The 19,052-nt window shown below is 36.5% G+C and overlaps 1 protein-coding gene across 1 annotated transcript; it reads right to left on the bottom strand.

The window, feature by feature from the left end:
- Positions 1 to 3,192: 3,192 nt before the first annotated feature.
- Positions 3,193 to 8,313, bottom strand: LOC132826619 (troponin I, slow skeletal muscle-like). The gene is made up of 8 exons (XM_060842575.1): positions 8,239 to 8,313; positions 7,694 to 7,849; positions 6,665 to 6,706; positions 6,425 to 6,556; positions 5,324 to 5,413; positions 5,049 to 5,225; positions 3,586 to 3,694; positions 3,193 to 3,474 (listed from the first exon to the last, which is right to left on the bottom strand). Exons 1-7 carry the CDS (start codon positions 8,311 to 8,313, stop codon positions 3,596 to 3,598), a joined length of 771 nt encoding a protein of 256 aa, XP_060698558.1. The 3' UTR covers positions 3,193 to 3,474; positions 3,586 to 3,595.
- Between the last annotated feature and the right edge of the window lie 10,739 nt (positions 8,314 to 19,052).

The following is a 19,052-nucleotide window of genomic DNA, read 5'->3' as shown; positions in this document are numbered from 1 at the left end:
TTGGAAACAAATATATCTTCATTGTCTTTCAAAACATGATATTGCAATAAGGTTCTGTCTACTTGCTCAAGCAGATATGGCACTATTGGAAGACTTGGGAGTCCTCCTGTTAAACATTCCTGGATCAAATTATGCCATAAGAAATAGGTTACCTGTTCATTAATTCAGTTGTTATTATATACAGATCGGATGTGGTATTTGCCTACATAATACCACTGATTGAATTTCAAAAATAATGAATTGATTCAATGTTGAACAGGATAAAATCTATATGATGCACATGAAATGCAAAAGTCGTGTATAGTTCAACATTTGAAACAATTGCTCACTTAACCATTTTCCTGGTTTACAAAGGGTTTATTTTGACCTTTGTATTCCATGCCAGGATAATTGTACAGGAATTTTTAGTTTTTGCACTTGTAGGTCAAAATGTCTGCAAGATTGCTATATATGGAAGGTAGTCTGTCAAGGCTGCTTCATGAGGATGTGAAGATAACTGAATATTGTGCATTTTTTATTTTTCGATATTTGAATACTGAGAGTAATGACATTAAAACCTTCTTCAGGACTCTAATAGGCAAATTACAGCTCATGAGAGGTGACTGGTACAGCATGTGGCCAGGTGTGACTTCCACACTTTACAATATATCCAGGGAACTTCTGGAAATGGTAGAGACTCAGTGTCAACTTTCTAGAAGTCCTGCATATCTTCCATTAGAGTTCTGGTGGAGGAACCTCTACAGCAGCAGGACCCTTGCTTTTTACTGAATTTTAGTTTTGGAGCTCCAAATTATCTCCACACGGTATAAGACTGTCGTTAAATGGCTACTACACGATAACAATTATTTCTTTATGCATCTGGTGTAAGTCAATCAACAAACTCTTCATGGTCCATTTTGCATTCCTCTCAAGAGTTTCAGGCTGATATATCTAAACACATTGCACATGTTCCTGCCATGTATAGCTGAATGTAAGACACCTGCTATCACTAAAATAAACCAAATGCATGAGATATAAACAGGACACTTCCAGTTACTACCTAAAATGGTAAAATTATATTTAGAACATTCCAAATCTATTCTGAAGTAACAAGAAGAGAAATGGGAGATTGAGCATCAAAAGCACTTTGTGTATTCTCATCTATTAATGATGAGAAACCATATACCTATTCAAAGACTTGAGATGGGGAATTGAGAATCTGCCTGGTTCTTGCAACAATTGAATTCCCAGGTTTGAAAGAAGAAAACAGGTTGAATACAACTCTATGTTACATCTCTATGTTACAACTATGTTTGGAAGTTAATTTCAGCATTGTTTTGAAGCAATTGTTTATAAAAGCTGATACTTTGAAGGAAACAAATAAAAAATGGCACAAATAAATCATAAAAGTTCTGCTCTTGAACTGATGTTCACAGATAATATGATCATTTGATTTATATGATGGATAATTATCGAATCAGATCTTGTCAAATATCCCACCTATATGTCCTGAGGCATATGCATGAGCAGTGGCCTCCATGGTCCTTGAAGATTCCTGGTATTCATCGCGCTACAGCACAGCTTGAATCACTGACTTCAGGAGAGAAGACCAGATGGAGAACAAGCACACTGCAATTGAATTACTTCCCCAAAATAAAGGTCTCCAATGAGGATTCATGCTGCTCCTACATTGAGCCTAGATACAAATAGATAATGTGGGAATATTGTGTCTATTCTCCCTATCAGAATGGAAAGTTGTGCTGGGAATTGCATTATCAGTAAGATATCTATGAGCAAAGACTGGTAGATCAGGTAGGATCCAATCTGGGATGTTGATCAAAGTCAGGAAAATTTGGCGATTAATGTACTAAAACACTGAATATCTCCTGACAGGAAATCTGTGTTTCCTTTCCAAAGAAATGTTGGCCTCTAACTTTAGCAATAATTAATGTGTCTGACCAAAATTATTTTATTGTTTTGAAATTTATTGCAAATTTATTCTTTCATACTGCTGGAGGTTTGTTATGCTGTCCACCAATCTGGATTGATACTATTCACTTAATGATCAGCATATGATGGGAGATTTCTCCAACCTTGTACACAGTAGTAAGATATTGCCCAGAGTCTCGTTGTTGTTTTGAGTGTTTCAGTGGTGGGACTGTATAAGTGCAGGACTTCTGCTTGAGGCAGAGCATCTGGCTACATGCAATTATGGGGTGACGATTCAATTTGATATTTGCAGACGAGGTGTGCAGCCAATTAACTGGCAGAGGAAGGCAGAAAGTTGAAGACCTTTGTTGTTCCTCTGTGGGGCTGAATGGCTAGGTGCCATCTTAAAGAGCAACTGAACAGGTATTCATGTCCTTGAGGTAAAAACAATGACTGCAGATGCTGGAAACCAGATTCTGGATTAGTGGTGCTGGAAGAGCACAGCAGTTCAGGCAGCATCCAAAGTGTAGCGAAATCGACGTTTTGGGCAAAAGCCCTTCATTGTCTTTGAGCCCACAGCTACTGATAGAAACTTCTGATCACTCTACCACTCCCCTGCCTTCTGAATAACATCAACTGTTCTCAACAAGCATTCTAGACTGATATCTTAGAGAAACCAATAAGTGGCCCCATGGTTTAGTGAATTAGTGATACAGGTGGCTTCCCCAATAGAAAATGGACATCTTGTTTCCATGTAATAGCAGTGAAGGGGTCACCTCTGACCTGAGAATATTTGTCCAATGGAGAACTCTATTCTTTGCACTGGCTACACCCATGTCTGTACCAACTCCACTGTGGAAATCTCCACCTTCAACCTGTGCCCTTAAGACTTCTTTGATTCATCACTGGTATTTCCCTGACTCCGTGCATTTGGAACTTTGGTGTAAGCATGTTGATTCTGGGATAGTTCACCTTTGAAAGACTCCAAAATGTTTTAGAAAATTCAATCACACAGATGACAAAGAAAAGATAGGCTCACTATTAGCATCAGATACAGGAGAGAAACAGCCTGTGATAGAAGAAGCAGCAAATAATGCAAAGGAAAGTACAGGCAGCAAAACAGGCTGCCAGGCTGGAAGGAATGAGGCTGGTGAAGCTGGTGTGGTTGGGTGGAATGAAGCTGCTGGGACAAGGAAAGGGAAAATGATAATAGTTAATTGGAACAAATAATTGACATCTGAACGGCTGATGCTTAATAAATAAAAATGAAAGTGCCAATAGCCATTTATGAGTAAATATTTTACTGTGCATTCTTGGATACAAGACAGAAAATTATTTTTGACATACCTTATTGAAGTTTATAATTCAGCGCTTTTAGTTACCAAAAGTTCAAGACAACTAATAGCTGGATGTAAAATTCAGGAGACAATTGTAAACATTAAACAATTTATTAAAATATTTTATAATGCAAGAATGTGGCATGCTAAACACTGCAGAGTTGAAAGCGCTCAGCAAACATATTCACTCTCTATTTTCAAAGCAGTGGAAATAGCCCACCTGGATTACCTGCAGAAACACACAAATGAATATCCAAAAATCAATAAATATTCTCAGGTCTGAATGAAAGTAAAATTACATTTTTGATGTTGAATCCAAAACATCTAATGTATCTCAAACCTGGCAATATTCACTGGGTAGTGGCAGCATCAAACATCTTCTTTCTGCCCTCCATGCCAGACTTGGCTTCCACATTCTTACGCCAGTCACTCACCTCAACATTACGCTCCTGTTGTGAGTTTGAAAATGGAACAGATTCAGAATAAAGACAGATATTTACAATTAGGCTAACAAGAAATGTTTAATCTGAATAAAAAACCTTATAGGCAGAAATTCATCCCATATGATATTGTGTCCTGCCTTACAGTTAGAATGACAGTATTGCCTTAAGAGACATGGCCATACACGACAGGTTTATTCATCTTACAACTGGTGGACATGTCAGCAGTTAGTGTGGAAATACAACTCCTCAAGCTGCCTTTTTATCGTAACTGTCCACATTTCTTCTGGCCATTGTAATTATCCTGCTACCTCTTAAAAGTAATGAAGAAGGACTTCACATTGTTCTCTTCAAATTTAGGAATGTATTTAGCATAGTTAAGGGCTTTAAAGCTTGGTTCTGGAGTATCAAAATTTGGATTTTCCTTGGTGCACAGGCATCTTCCTGAGAAGCTTTCACCTGTCTAAGTTCATTTTCATCCTGTAACACTCTATTCCTGATTCTTGGAGGAGCAAAGCCCTTTCCTTTCCCTCTTTCTCTTTCATAACTGAGTGTAGATATTGTGATGTAGAAGAATCCAAGAGCCATTGCAATGGACTATTGTATACAAACATTATACAGCCTGGACACGTAAATATCAGGGCTAATATTAAGCCATTATACTGCAATATGTTTCCAAAAGAATTTCGTACTTTGAGCGATCTGAGGTAAGATGGAGGATGAGATCTTTATAGTCTCAGGTCATGTGATTTGATACATTGATGATATTAAGATCATGTCTCTTAAAAGGTGTACTGATGAACACACCATGAAAGATAACAGTATGATGGTGTTAGTCAGCATGATGTTGACCACCCGGTATGTTTGTCACTTGATACAAGACTGAATTCTAATACCAAAGCAGCTAAGATAAAATAGGGCATCTAAAACTTTTGACTAAAGTACTGCAAGAATGAAGTTATTTTTTCCAAAAAACAAATCAATAATTAACTGAATCCAGTCTGTTGGTTTTATGCTTTGGAAATCTAGCAAAGAAAACTTGTTAAAACTTGTTTAAGGCTTTCCCTATTCAGAGATGACAAAACTGCAATAGGAGTTAATCCTATAACTAATCATTCTTCTGTTTATATGTCTATCTCCTTCAGAAAGACCATACAGTACCTTGCCAATATACGTATGACATTATTTAACAACGCATAAAATTTAACAATTTTTTTGTCTAATGATTATCTAAGAATAAGGAATTTAAACATCTCTATTTACATCACAAACGTGAACAATACAGTTGAAGCAGATCTCAAATATAACTAAATCCTAAGAAATAGCTGAGTTGGAATGACAGAAAAGAATATGTTAATATTACCTTTTCTGTATCATCCTTTTTGACTGACTTCAAGTTGGCTCTCAAATCCATAGAGACTTTATGTTTAGATCCCAATAAGGCACGCAACATAGCATCAGCAGAAACACGGACCCTACGCAAAGTGGGTCGCTTAAACTTCCCTCTCAGGTCAAGAATTTTCAAGGAAAGATCATGAATCTGTGGGCACAAAAATGTGTTAACTATTAAAGCTGATGATTCTGTATTATAATTGCTGAAGAATGCAGAGATTGAATTCTGCCAACTTTGTCAATTACCTCATAGTTGTTCTTCCCAGCTTTAAACTCAAAGTCATACCTTTCTTCATCAACAATCTCAATTTTTTGGTGAAGCTCTTTGCACAAATTCTGCAACAAGAACAGTTTAGTCCCGGTCAGTATTTGTACATGTGTCAGCTAGTCTAATCCCACTTTTGTTGATACATCCTGTACCCTTGTTAACAAATTGTCCAATTCCCTTTTAAAATATTCACTAATAATGCATAACTCAGAATGGACTTGCCTCAGGCAAAAATAGCTTGGGGGGAATGTGTTCTCTGCTACAAACCAATGTTAAAGTAAATAATTCTACTTTCTAACCATTTCTGCTGTAAAGGACCATTTGTCCCTTTCATGGACTCACCTCTGTCAAAAAATACCATGGAATAAATTTTAATTTTCTCCACGTAGAGGAATTGAAATTAAAATTATCTGCCCATTTCCCATTGCCTACAGCCATTTTAACATAGCCATCTTGAATGGTTAAGGAGTTCAATCAATTTGGGCAAGAATCTCATCAACATTCATAAATTAAGGCCACTTGACATCTTTAGGAAGCTGATATAATTTTGTTTGTTCAAGCAAAGTGTCCAACATGTATTCTCTATTCACTAAAACATGGTAATATTCAATTAGCAAAGTTTACAACCTCTCTAAGTTCAGTATGGAGGTACAGAATCCCACAAAGAAAGCTTTGGCTGTTTCTGCCCAGGCACTCCCTCCCCTCAATGATCTATGAACCCTCCAAAATCTACCCTCTGCTGATTTAGGAACTGTTGCATCAATGAATTATTAAAGACCCAAAGACACCAAGATGTCTTTGGGCTCCCAATTTGATTGGACAGCTTATCAGTAGCATGTTAATAAGTCCTAGTTGTTAAAAAACTGGGGCGTCCAACTGCTACTCCCAAGGAGACAATCTGAATGTCCCACTGCTTTCTGACTGGGAATCAAAACTCCTCCTATAGCATCCAAGCTGAGATGATTGCACTGTTGATGGTCCAGGCTAAACGCACAGGGTCTACCAATATTAAGAAAAATTAAATAATGCTGCAAATAAGTTTCTGCTATAAATGAAAACACAAAACAAATTAGTCTTACTTGCAAGTCAGTAAGTGAAAGGCCACTGAAGTTGAGTGGAGGTACACGCTCTGCAAGGAATTTTTCCTTCTCTATATTTCGTTCAGCTATTTCTCGTTCTAGGTCTTCTTTGGCTTTGCCCAGCATTAGAATCTGCACAAATATTATTATTATTCATTCAAAATGTTATAATAGCATAACAACAAAATTTTTTTAAAATATTGTCTGAATAGTAGACTGGGAAACACAAATTTATCGCACCTTGAGATGGAGCTTGCGTGATGCTGAGATCTTACAACTTCTCTGTTATTGACAACAAAAGCAAGTAAGACCTCGTTATTTATCAGTAAGTGGTGCTATGTCTTTACAATATTAAGGACATGTGACAATACATTTTCAACAATGAGCTATACTCGAAGAAATTACAATTAAAAATAAAAACTACAAAACTTTAGAACCAATCTTTCAAACATACACTCCTTGCATATCCCACCACCATATCCTCCAAACCCCCACCTCCTCTAAATCCTTCACAGTTTAGGGTTCAGACCTATCTGGTCCTCTAGATTTTTCTTCTACTTCATGGGATGTGGGCATCTCTTGCAAACCCAGCATTCCTTTTCCATTCCTAATTGTGTTTGAGAAAACAGTGGTGAATGATCAACATTTCTCTCCTGTCTGGAAACTAAGCCTGTCATTGGGCTTACGTATGGCTGGAGAACCTGTGAGTAAATCACACACCTGCAATGGAGTGAAGACCCAACACCATGTCAGGGAACACTCTTGCATTTTAATATGTTCCCCAAATTTTGTTGCCTGGAAGTCAGCTTGCTTTAGAGAAAGGCACTCAGACATTCTGTAAACCAAAGCCATTATAAATAAAGAAAAATATTTTTAAAAAATATAGGTCTTTTCTAACTCAAAATCTAGTCTGGTCTGACAATTCCACATGGGTTGAATCCTGGATAATAAACTTCAATCACTGTATTGTGGTCCTGTACCATTGGATAGCAGAAAACTACAGCACATTTGCAACAAGACTGACTAGAGCAGGGTGATTTCTTAAATGTCTTTAACATAATAAGTGGGAAAATGTTCAGTTTATGCCATCTTAATGTTCTAAGTAGAACTTTTCTGAATAAATATGAAACATAGGCTCCTACATAACAGGTGCACGTACTCATTGATTCCTTTCAACACTGCATAATAAAAGTTGGGTTAAAATAGATTGTGCTTGGAAATAATATAGTTAACTTAGCAAGGGAAAGCATATGGAAGCTGACAGCATACTTTAGCATTCTGAGTCGTTTGGATTCTTGAAGAAGGAGTAACTCGAGGAGGAGGTGCAGGTTTTGGTGGTTCTGGTTCTGGTTCAGGCTCAGGCTCAGGCTCAGGCTCAATTACTTCTTCAGTCTCTTCAGTTTCCTCAATAACTTCTTCTTCATACTGTTAAAGTATTAAGAATGAATTATAGTGTCATAGATTCATACAGCATGGAAACAGACCCCTTGGTTCAATTCATCAATCCTGACCATGTTCCAAGCTAAACTAGTCCCATCTCTCTGCATTTGGCCCATATCCTTCTAAGCCTTTCCTACTCACATACTTATCCAAATTAAACTTTGTAAGTGTATCTGCATCCACCACTTCCCCTGCAGTTCATTCCACACATGAACCCACTCTATGTAAAAATGTTCTTTTCAAATTTTTCTCCTCTCACCTTAAAAGTATTCCCTTTAGTTTTTAACTCTCCCACCCCAGGAAAAGGTCATTTGCTATTCACATTATCTATGCCCCTCATGATTTTATAAATCTCTATAAGATCACTCCTGAACCTCCTGCTCTCCAGTGAAGAGTCCCATCCTATCCAGCTGATTTTTATAACCCAAATCCTCCATTCCTAGTAACATCTTGGTAAATCTTTTCTGAACTCTCTCCAGTTTAATAACATCCCTCCTATAACATGGTGACCAGAAATGCACACAGTACTGCAGAATAGGCCTCACCAATTTCTTAAACAATCTCAACATGATGTCCTAACTCTTATACTCAAAGTTCTGAGCTATGAAGGCAAGCATGCTAAATGTGTTCTCAATCACCCTCTGACACTAATTTCAAAGAATTATGTACCCGAACGCCTAGGTCTCTCTGTTCTACAATACTACCCACAGCCCTACCATCAACTATAAATACTGTCCTTGTTTGTTTTATCAAAATGCAATACCTCACATATATCCAAATTAAATTCCATCTGCAACTCCTCAGCCCATTGACACAATTGATCAAGATCTCTTTGTAATCTTCTTCACTGTCCGTTATACAACCAATTTTGGTGTCAACTGCAAATGTATTAACCATGCATCCTATATTCTTATGTAAATGACAAACAAAAGTGGACCCAGTTTTGATTACTGTCCAATACTGCTGGTCACAGTCCTCCAGTCCGAAAAACAACCCTCCACCACCACACTCTGTTTCCTACCATGAAGCTAATTTTGTATCCAATTGGCAAGCTCACTATGAATCCCATGTAATACTTTATGTATTACCCTATCATGTAGAACCTTATCAAAGATTTTATTAAAGTCCAAGTAAACATCTACTGCTCTGCCCGCATCAAACATTTTGATTGTTAGTGAACTTGTTCAGACACAAATTTTAAATCAATAGCAACAAAATATGAACAATCAGAAATACAACTGTTTTAGAGACATAACATCAGGTCTATTAAAATGCTTACCTCTTCCCTAAAAGAGAAAGAGACAAATAGTATCAGATAAATAATCATAACAATTAGAAAATAGTGGCATTCCATAAATATTTTAAATTTAAAAGCAATCATATTCTCCTATATTTCTGTCGATAACTATTTATTGCTTGTCAGCATTGTAATTTGGACATTGATGGAGTAATCAATTGCTACACAGTTTTAAATGTAACTTTTTAAGGTAAGAGAAATCAATGCATTTATAGTAGGTTGGAATAACCTAGTAATATTCACTTATTGTCTCTTTTTAAAAAAAGTTGTGAATTTCTTATCTTTGTTCAAATACAGACCCACGTTGGCTACTTGAGTTCATTTTTTCTTATATTAAGTCAAAGGCTTAAAAAGGCACCACTCTCAAGAAACAGTAGATCGTGGTGCTTCAGACAAAGTCACCAGTATGTCTCATATATTCTGTACATGACCCATATGCTTAGGGGGCATATAATGCATCATAAGAACAAGGGAATTGAGGCCCAGTTTCAATGGACAGTACAATAGGAAAAGAATACTCATTTAGAATGACCTCCAGTAATGGCTGAGTTAAAAGAAGAGATTTTTCTTTGTGTCAACTGTTTCTTATAATAGTTGATGCACCTCTTTCTTTTGGCCTTTAAAGAACAACTTGTGAACATTGTTCTGCCCAAAGACATTTACTTTTTAAAAAGAAAGTGCTAGTAAACAAAGTGCAATGTGCAACTCTTAAGCAGTTGCTGTTTTCTGACAACTTGACCTTGACTCTCAACACATCAACAGGGGTGGTGGTGGGTGAGGTTGGGGGTGGGGGGATGAGTGTGAACCACAGAAATATTTTAATATTCTTTCCATGAATTATCTGATGTAATCAGTTCAGTGAAATGCATGAACACTAGGTTCTGGGGCTATATTGACAGCCAAGTTATTTTTAAACTTTAAGATAAAGAAGCAGCAGAGGAACCATAAGATATTTAGACATAAAAACAATGTACACGTAATGTAATTTTTCATATTACCATTTTTGTATTTAGGGATAAAATGAGCAAATATCAGCAAACATTTCATCCACAGATGCAGTGTCCCATTCATGAAAGGCATAGCACAGAAACTAGTTTTGAATTTATAGCTTTTAAATGTATAAGTTCTAGGTAACAATCTTAGAAATAAATAGAACTTCAATGTAAGAAAAAGACAAAACTTACTGATCAGACATTTTGGAATGATATGGCTTTGGATCTGTAACTTGAATGAGAGGTGCTGTTGATTAATTTTTTTTTAGCAATTTGATAGAAAGGTAAAAGTAAATCATACAGTAATTCTTAAAATATATGTTTTACTTTTCAATGTCATGAATTGGGTTAAAAAAAAATACTAAACATATTTGAGTAACGGCCAATCTCGTGTATAAGTAGATCCTTGCTTTTTGGCAAAATATCCAAAATCTTTCCATTTAGCAGTCACCAAAATCAAACTTGCCCTGGTACACACCTACTCATTCATAGAATCATAAATTACATACCATTGAAGTTTACATGTCAGCTCTTTCTGTTTGCACATACCAAGGTTACTGATGCATCAATCCCACCCTCCAATATGACAATATAGCAACAAGAAAAAATTGTAGAGACACAGCCCAGTTCAAACTTAAATTCAATGAGATTGCAGAGCAGACAAATAATCATGCAATAGCTGTAGAATTGAAGATATCAAAGAAGAATGTTGGAGATGGGGGGAAACTCTAGGAAACTAAAGGAGATTCCTAAGAATAAATGTGTAAACAGAAGAAAGCTGAGTTTGTGACCATAGCTAGAATTTGCAAAATGCGTCAATGAAATTTGCCAGAATGGGCTCCCCATTTCTCACAAATCTATTTGAATCTTTGTCCAGGAAAAGCAAGAATGTTAGACATTGTATATTTCAAAGCCAGCCCGAGATGGTGTACCAGGTTTACGAAAAAAAAAATAATTTTGTATTGTGGCAGTTGATCAAGATTTCATGTTAAAGGCAAATTCAATCATAATGGAACAATAATAATAATGGAAATAATCTCTGAATAAACAACTCTGCGACTGACAGGAGTGAGTGGATTTCAACCCCTGAAAATTTTTATTTGCAGAGAATTTGCTTCTCTACTTTTTAGCCAAAGATTTACTTTTAGAAACTTCTTATGAATAAATGTCCATGAGTGTATGCAGTAGCAAAAAGATTAAATAACTTCAAAGATAACAACAAAGTTTCCAGTTTAGAATTACTTCAGTGATTTTTGTGCTCATTGCTTTTCTACATCTCTCTGGTTACTATGCTGATGCAGTTCTTCTCCCCACTCGTGTATTTGTGAAAACTACAGTCAGCGTCTTTTTCCCATTCTTCTCATCTCAGAATTTTTCTGGTTATTATCTTTGTCACATTTTCCTATACTTAACTATCATGATAGATTTTGTAACAGTACGTCACTCTAAGATTGATTCACCTTTCTGACAGTCGAATATTGCTATTTTCTCTTACTTAAATGCACATTTTGTTCAGTTCTCATTCCTGCTCGTACCACTTTTGATTTTTCCGCCTCTCCTTAGTTTTGTTTGCATTCAACTCTGGCAGTTTAAAGGTGCTTTAATGTTACATTAATTGTTCCAGCCACCAAATCCCAACAGCTTTAAACTGAGCTGCATAACTCCTGAACTTCATAAACTTAGTAGCATTAGAGTAAATTTAATGCTGTCTAAAAGCACCTTAGATTATGACTTGTGTCTTTATGACCTTTGAGAAAGCGAGGACTGCAGATGCTGGAGATCAGAGCTGAAAAATGTGTTGCTGGAAAAGCGCAGCAGGTCAGGCAGCATCCAAGGAGCAGGAGAATCAACGTTTCAGGCATAAGCCCTTCTTCAGGAATGAGGAGGGTGTGCCAAGCAGGCTAAGATAAAAGGTAGGGAGGAGAGACTTGGGGGTGGGGTGTTGGGAATGCAATAGGTGGAAGGAGGTTAAGGTGAGAGTGATAAGCCGGAGAGGGGGTGGGGCGGAGAGGTCGGGAAGAAGATTGCAGGTCAAGAAGACGGTGTTGAGTCCAAGGGTCGGGACTGAGATAAGGTGGGGGAAGGGGAAATGAGGAAACTGGAGAAATCTACATTCATCCCTTGAAGTTGGAGGGTTCCTGGCGGAAGATGAGGTGCTCTTTCTCCAGTCAACACGACGCCTGATGTCTGAGTGATAATGGCATAAATAGTATAATCTGTGAGGGAATTCATCCTCATATGCTATTATCTTGTTAATGTTCATTAGTGGGAATTGTCTCAGTACTTGCTGTATCTATGTAATGCTTTTTTTAAAATCAAAACTTGAAATTCTAAGACAATAGTCACATTTTTATTTTTGGACTACAACAGCCCATATTCCTGGAACTAAATTCCCAATATCCATAGTATTTTTTTACAAACAACACTTCCAGAAACCATTCTGCACAATTTGGAACTGCTTCAAGCAATGGCATGAATGAAAAACTAAGGTTGTACCATTATTGAGTTGGAGAGTATTTTTCAGGAATACTTTGGCATATTCATATTATTCATCGGCTTTGACAGTGGAAAACTGATGATTGTTTTGTTTTTCCTTTTATGGAGATGTAAAGGTTGTACTGTAGATTTTTGTCTTTGATCTCTGTTTTATTTCTTTTATGTATTCTCTCTACTGAAGACTATCATCCAATGAACCAATGATCGATCCTGTCAGTGAAGTTCAGTGATATTTTTATGAAAACTTGTAAATCATCCTACAATGACTTCAAATGGACTCTTCGAGTAAAAAGTGAGGTCTGCAGATGCTGGAGATCAGAGCTTTAGCCCGAAACGTCGAATTTCCTGTTCCTTGGATGCTGCCTGACCTGCTGTGCTTTAAGCAGCAACACATTTTCAGCTCAAATGGACTCTTCCCCATTCAAAACTAATCTCCATGGCAGCATGAATCACAAGGGCCTTGCATCCAATTAAAATATTTATTGTTTATCCTTTCCTCCCTCTGCCATCACTCTACATTCCATTTTAGCTTCGAAAACAAATAGAGAGTTTTAAGCAAAGTTGTAAACACCAACACCTTCTTAGTACATAGAGACTAACAATAGCTACCATGAGCACAGCCTCTCTCCAAACATCTCTCCCAGTAAGATAACATGCATACCCCTTTAATCTTTAACAATAAAATCACATAGACTTGTTGTCAAGAGAATTTGCAACCAGTCACATTGGCTCTTTCATTCCTACATCTTTCCTCAAAGACACGTACCCGAAACATAACGACATTATAAAACCTTGCATTTGTCAAACTTTAGATTGAAAATAGCTGAGGCCCAAGCATTAAACCTGTAGTTTCCCAGCAGTTAAATCCTGCACAATCTAAGAAGCTTTTTATTTTAATATTTAAGCTTGTATCAATTTTACTCATTGATTTCATTCCTTTCCCCAATGTCCAGAACGTGCTGACTTTTTATGCCCAGCTATAATTACCATTCTTTACTTATGAGTCTCGATAAGAATGGCCTGTCAGGCTATTGATGACATGGACATTACAGACAAGCCTAATCTTATCATTACTTGACATTAACATGCATTCCACTAAAGGTAACTGAATGGCAACTGGAAGGGAAACATTGCTATTTTTTCCCTCCTGAACCAAGAGACACCAAAGTTAACTGTTAAGGCTATTTGATGTCCTCAAAAGTGATTTATTTAGTCAGTACTAATCTCTGAGTGAACCTGGCTGTTTGATTCAACTGAATACTAGACAGTTAAGTTGAAAGTTAAGAGCATAAGAAATGGGAGCAGGACTAATATTTCAAAATGTTGGATCAGCATTGATGGCAAAGACACTATGGCTGTCACTGAGGGGGACAATTTTAACCTAAATCTGCCTATTTTGAAACAAACAGGATTGGGTGCAAAAAAAAATCCCCAAAGAACTGTGGGTGTAGAAAATCAGAAACAATGACAGAAATTGGTGAAAAAAACCCAGCAGGTCTGGCACCTTCTGTGGAGAGAAAGCAGAGTTAACATTTTGGGTCCAGTGACCCTTCTTCAGTACTGGATTGGGTGCAAGGTTGTTTTAATACCCTTCTCCTTTTTATCCTCTCTTGAAGTCAATGAAGAATAGTAATGACCGATGTGTAAAATAAACATTCATGATGACTCCGAGGGCTTTCTGTCCAGTAGTTAAGTTAAAATTACACTTGTCATGTCAAAAATCCAAGATTATCTTCTACCACCATCCATTAGCATTGTAATGTGATTGCTGTTATTGCAATGTGAGAGACTGTGAAATGTCAATGTCACATATGGATCAAAACAGCGACATACATTAGATTCAACAACTGTTTCCAAAGCTGTGATCTTAGTTGAATGTGCCACCAAGTGTCTTAAGCATATTATACTCAACAGAACCTCAGTCCTATCAAGCAGAAACCCCTTTCTTTGATTAAAAAAGTAGAGTGAAGCAAATTCAATTCATGAGGGAGAAAATACTTGGAGAAAAGTATGTTGATTAAATAATAGTAAACATTTTAACTCAAAAATGTAGTTATGCCTCTTCTCTAATTTATATGTCTCCAGTCTTTGTGTTCTATGCAGTCTTCATGCCAGAAACAAAGTTGAAAGTTATGTTCCCATTGTTGCTGTTAACATATTGTTCAGATTTAGGATTTATGCACAATTGTTGTAGTAGTACTAAAAACTACTCTTCATTAAAAAAAGCTTTTCCTAAGAAACCATAAAATGAGCAATGTAAGTGTAAATGGAATTGAGCTGCTTGGGTTAACAGACAGATTACAAAGATGCAGGAAGTACAGTGAATATGCTATCTTAACTGATAGCTCAGAGACAATTTGCTCACTGCCTCCAACTTTGCAGCCACTTCAAAGAATTTTTAAACCTTATAAAACAAGCTACAGTTAAAAAATGATTATATTGTTATTTCGTAGTGAAACAATTTTAATACATATTAGTCACTATTAAATTGACATTAATTTTTGCTCTCTCTGAACTTTTTTTTCTTTTTGCTAAAATTCAATTCTCATTAAAAATGTGTAATTTATATTAATGTTTGAGGGATAGGTGGGTAATGTTGTACAACATTGGCTATTCTAACATGAAAAGCTTTCATTCCTAATAGCCATTAAGAACATATTATTTTTATTGTCTAATTTGAATTTGAGTGAAAATTTGAGTGAAGTAATAAGCCAGTTATACTTCAACAGTGCAAAACTGTAGGATGTAGAACTTTAATTTACCAAAACTTTATCTTTTTTAGTCCATAAATTGGTATGTTATTAACATTCATATGCATTTGTAATAAATGTTTGAACTATTCTTACCTTCCTTATGACAATCAGACTTCTTTCTTAGTTGAGAAACAAAGCTAGGAATGAAAGGGGCAGATGCAGGTATTTATTATAGAACACTACATGGAACTATTCTCTGACTGGACAATAAATTTAGCTGTGACACTTGAAAACATGTCATAGTTTATTTTTAGTGACTATTCAACATCTGACACAGGCCTCAGTTAAAATCAGGAAACACTTGGTCAATTTTGTGCCCACATTCTAAACATTTTGTACTGGCAAAAAGTAAGCTTTTTTTCATTAAGAAGAATACTTGAGCTGGAAGGTTTAAACAAAGAGAAAACCATATATATTACTATTTAAGGACTGAATGCTGCCTGTTTTTGTTATAATAATTATGAAACAATATTATTAATTCCTTAGAACTAGACAGGCCAAGCCATGTATTTCTGTTGTTCACTTTAGTTTTCTAATCTTTGTTCATTACTTCACTGTTTTCTGCATCAATATATTGAAGTATCTTTCAATTGACACAAGAAAAATGATTGACAACATACAATTTAGAAAACCACTTTCAGTATTTTGACAGAATATAATTTTGCCACATGAAGTGCTACATGAAGAGAGATAATAAATCCCTAAATTAAATAAATAAGTTCATTCAGTGTTTGTAACTCACAGCAGAATAATTGTTTATCCTACTTAGCCTGTATTTTGCTGGAATCAGGTTACAATCTGTGAAACTTTAGGTTTTTTCATATGATTCAACAAGCAACACAGGTGATGAAAATATTTTTAAAAACTAGAATAATCAGTTAGCATAGGAATAAGGTAAAGCATTCCACTTTAGAGTAAGATAAAGCTGCCATGCTATCTCAAAATCAATGAAAAGATATCATCATGGTAAATCCATTTGGGTCTATTTCCATTTATGTTATTACTGTTGAGATAAAATAACAAAAAATGATTAGTATTGTTAACATAGTGGCTGATACTGTGATTATGAACTATTTTAAACTTTGAAATGACCATGATCTAGTCAATCAGTACAACATTTTCAATGACTTCAGATTCAAATTTAGTGGGCGGCACGGTGGCACAGTGGTTAGCACTGCTGCCTCACAGCGCCTGTAGACCCGGGTTCAATTCCCGACTCAGGCGACTGACTGTGTGGAGTTTGCATGTTCTCCCTGTGTCTGCGTGGGTTTCCTCCGGGTGCTCCGGTTTCCTCCCACAGTCACAAAGATGTGCGGGTCAGGTGAATTGGCCATGCTAAATTGCCCATAGTGTTAGGTAAGGGGTAAATGTAGGGGTATGGGTGGGTTGCGCTTCGGCGGGTCGGTGTGGACTTGTTGGGCCGAAGGGCCTGTTTCCACACTGTAAGTCTAATCTAATCTAATCTAATCTGAAGAAATTGTAGTTTTTACAGAAAGTTTATGTGAGGTTTTCAAAATTTATTATTCAGACTTTATGATGCTACTTTAAAAATATCTCCAACTTCACTGGTTATTTTGCTTCATCTCAAATTTGATTTTCAAAAGGTTTCAAATTAATCTAAACAAACAATTGTTTCATATGCCGAGACAATTGTTAATAAAATTCAGAATGTTTTAAGAAGGATAGGATATCTTGTTTAACCATCTGATAGCCCAAGAATGCAAGGCACGCTGTAATCAGACTAGGGAATGTGAGCTTTGAATTCCTGTTCATGTGACTTTTCATATTGCAACTGTCCATCCAGTAAAACCGTTTTCAACTTAACTTCTTACAATGTAGAGAGATAATTTTGTGCACTGAATGTATAATATGAATTTTATATTTATTACCACGACTACTTATGTGTACAGAAAATAACCTAGATTTTGCTGTGTAAAATAATTGTATGACCAACAGTACTGCTGGCCTCTTTATTATTCATATACAAATCAGTGAGTGGGTTAAATGTAAAAGTGCAAACTGAAATGTACTGCATTTCCACAAACTACACAATAATGGCATCTTGTCATTTGGTTCCTCATTTAAGCGTATAGAACAGAAAATTAGAACTGTACATGATAAAAGTTAATTTCACGGCATGGTCACACTTAGACACTCCTAAACGACCTTTCTGACACTTAGTAAATTCACTTTTATAATTGAGGAGTCTCACTTCTTCAACTTTTAATTAACATTCAAGATTTTAAAAGTAATTTATTTCATCATTTTTGTTTCCACCTCTTTTTATCTCTTCTTTAATCCAATCTTTCTATTCCTTTTTATTTTGCCTTCAACACTCGATTTGTATTAACTTCATCCCTCTAACTCATGATTCATATTCTGCATTGCTTATAAAAGATTTCATCAATCTTATTGATGACACTGATATAAAGTGCTTTTTTGTTCACACGAGTTCTAAACATCCTCATCAATTTCTGGCAAACAACTGGCAGCACAAAACTCCATAAAAAGTCAATGAACAAGTTCAAGTCTACCAAACAGGTAAACTGCTGATCACTTACTGCTCATAATATGTGCCCATATAAAACGAGTAACTAACTAAAGAATAAAGGTAAAAATTTGAGCTAAAGAATAAAGATAAAAGTTAATTTTTTTCTGAGGATTATTAGAAAGTGAAATGTTTCACAACAAACGACTATTGAAGGAAAATAAACGACAGCCTTATTTAGGTAATTGGAAAATTATAGGCCAATTACCTAATCTCGGTTGTTGATAAAATTCTAAAATCCATCATTAAGGATGAGGTTTCTAAATTCTTGGAAGAGCAGAGTCTGATTAGAACAAGTCAACATGGATTTAGTAAGGGGAGGTCATGCCTGACAAACCTGTTGGAATTCTTTGAAGAGGTGACAAGTAGACCAGGGAAACCCAGTGGATGTGGTCTATCTAAACTTCCAAAAGGCCTTTGCTAAGGTGCCACACGGGAGGCTGCTGAGCAAGGTGAGGGCCCATGGTGTTCGAGGTGAGCTACTGGGATGGATTGAGGATTGGCTGTCTGACAGAAGGCAGAGAGCTGGGATAAAAGGTTCTTTTTCGGAATGGCAGCCGGTGACAAGCGGTGTCCCGCAGGGTTCAGTGTTGGGGCCACAGCTGTTCGCATTATACATTAATGATCTGGATGAAGGGACTGGGGGCATTCTAGTGAAGTTTGCAGATGATACGAAGTTAGGTGGACAGGCAGGTAGTACTGAGGAAGTGGGGAGTCTACAGAAGGATCTAGACAGTTTGGGAGAGTGGTCCAGGAAATGGCTGATGGAATTCAACCTGAGCAAATGCGAGGTCTTGCACTTGGAAAAAAGAATAAAAGCATAGACTACTTTCTAAACGGCAGAAAATTCGTAAAGCCAAAGTACAAAGGGATCTGGGAGTGCTAGTCGAGGATTTTCTAAAGGTAAACATGCAGGTTGAGTCTGTGATTAAGAAAGCGAATACAATGTTGTCACTTATCTCAAGAGAATTGGAATATAAAAGCAACGTTGTGCTACTGAGACTTTATAAAGCTCTGGTTAGGCCCCATTTGGAGTACTGTGTCCAGTTTTGGTCCCCACACCTCAGTAAGGACTGGCACTGGAGCGTGTCCAGCAGAGATT

Source organism: Hemiscyllium ocellatum, chromosome 23, assembly GCF_020745735.1.
Source record: "Hemiscyllium ocellatum isolate sHemOce1 chromosome 23, sHemOce1.pat.X.cur, whole genome shotgun sequence".
Lineage (NCBI taxonomy): Eukaryota > Metazoa > Chordata > Chondrichthyes > Orectolobiformes > Hemiscylliidae > Hemiscyllium > Hemiscyllium ocellatum.
The sequence above is the reverse complement of the archived record's forward strand: the minus strand, read 5'-3'. Positions and strand labels throughout refer to the sequence as shown.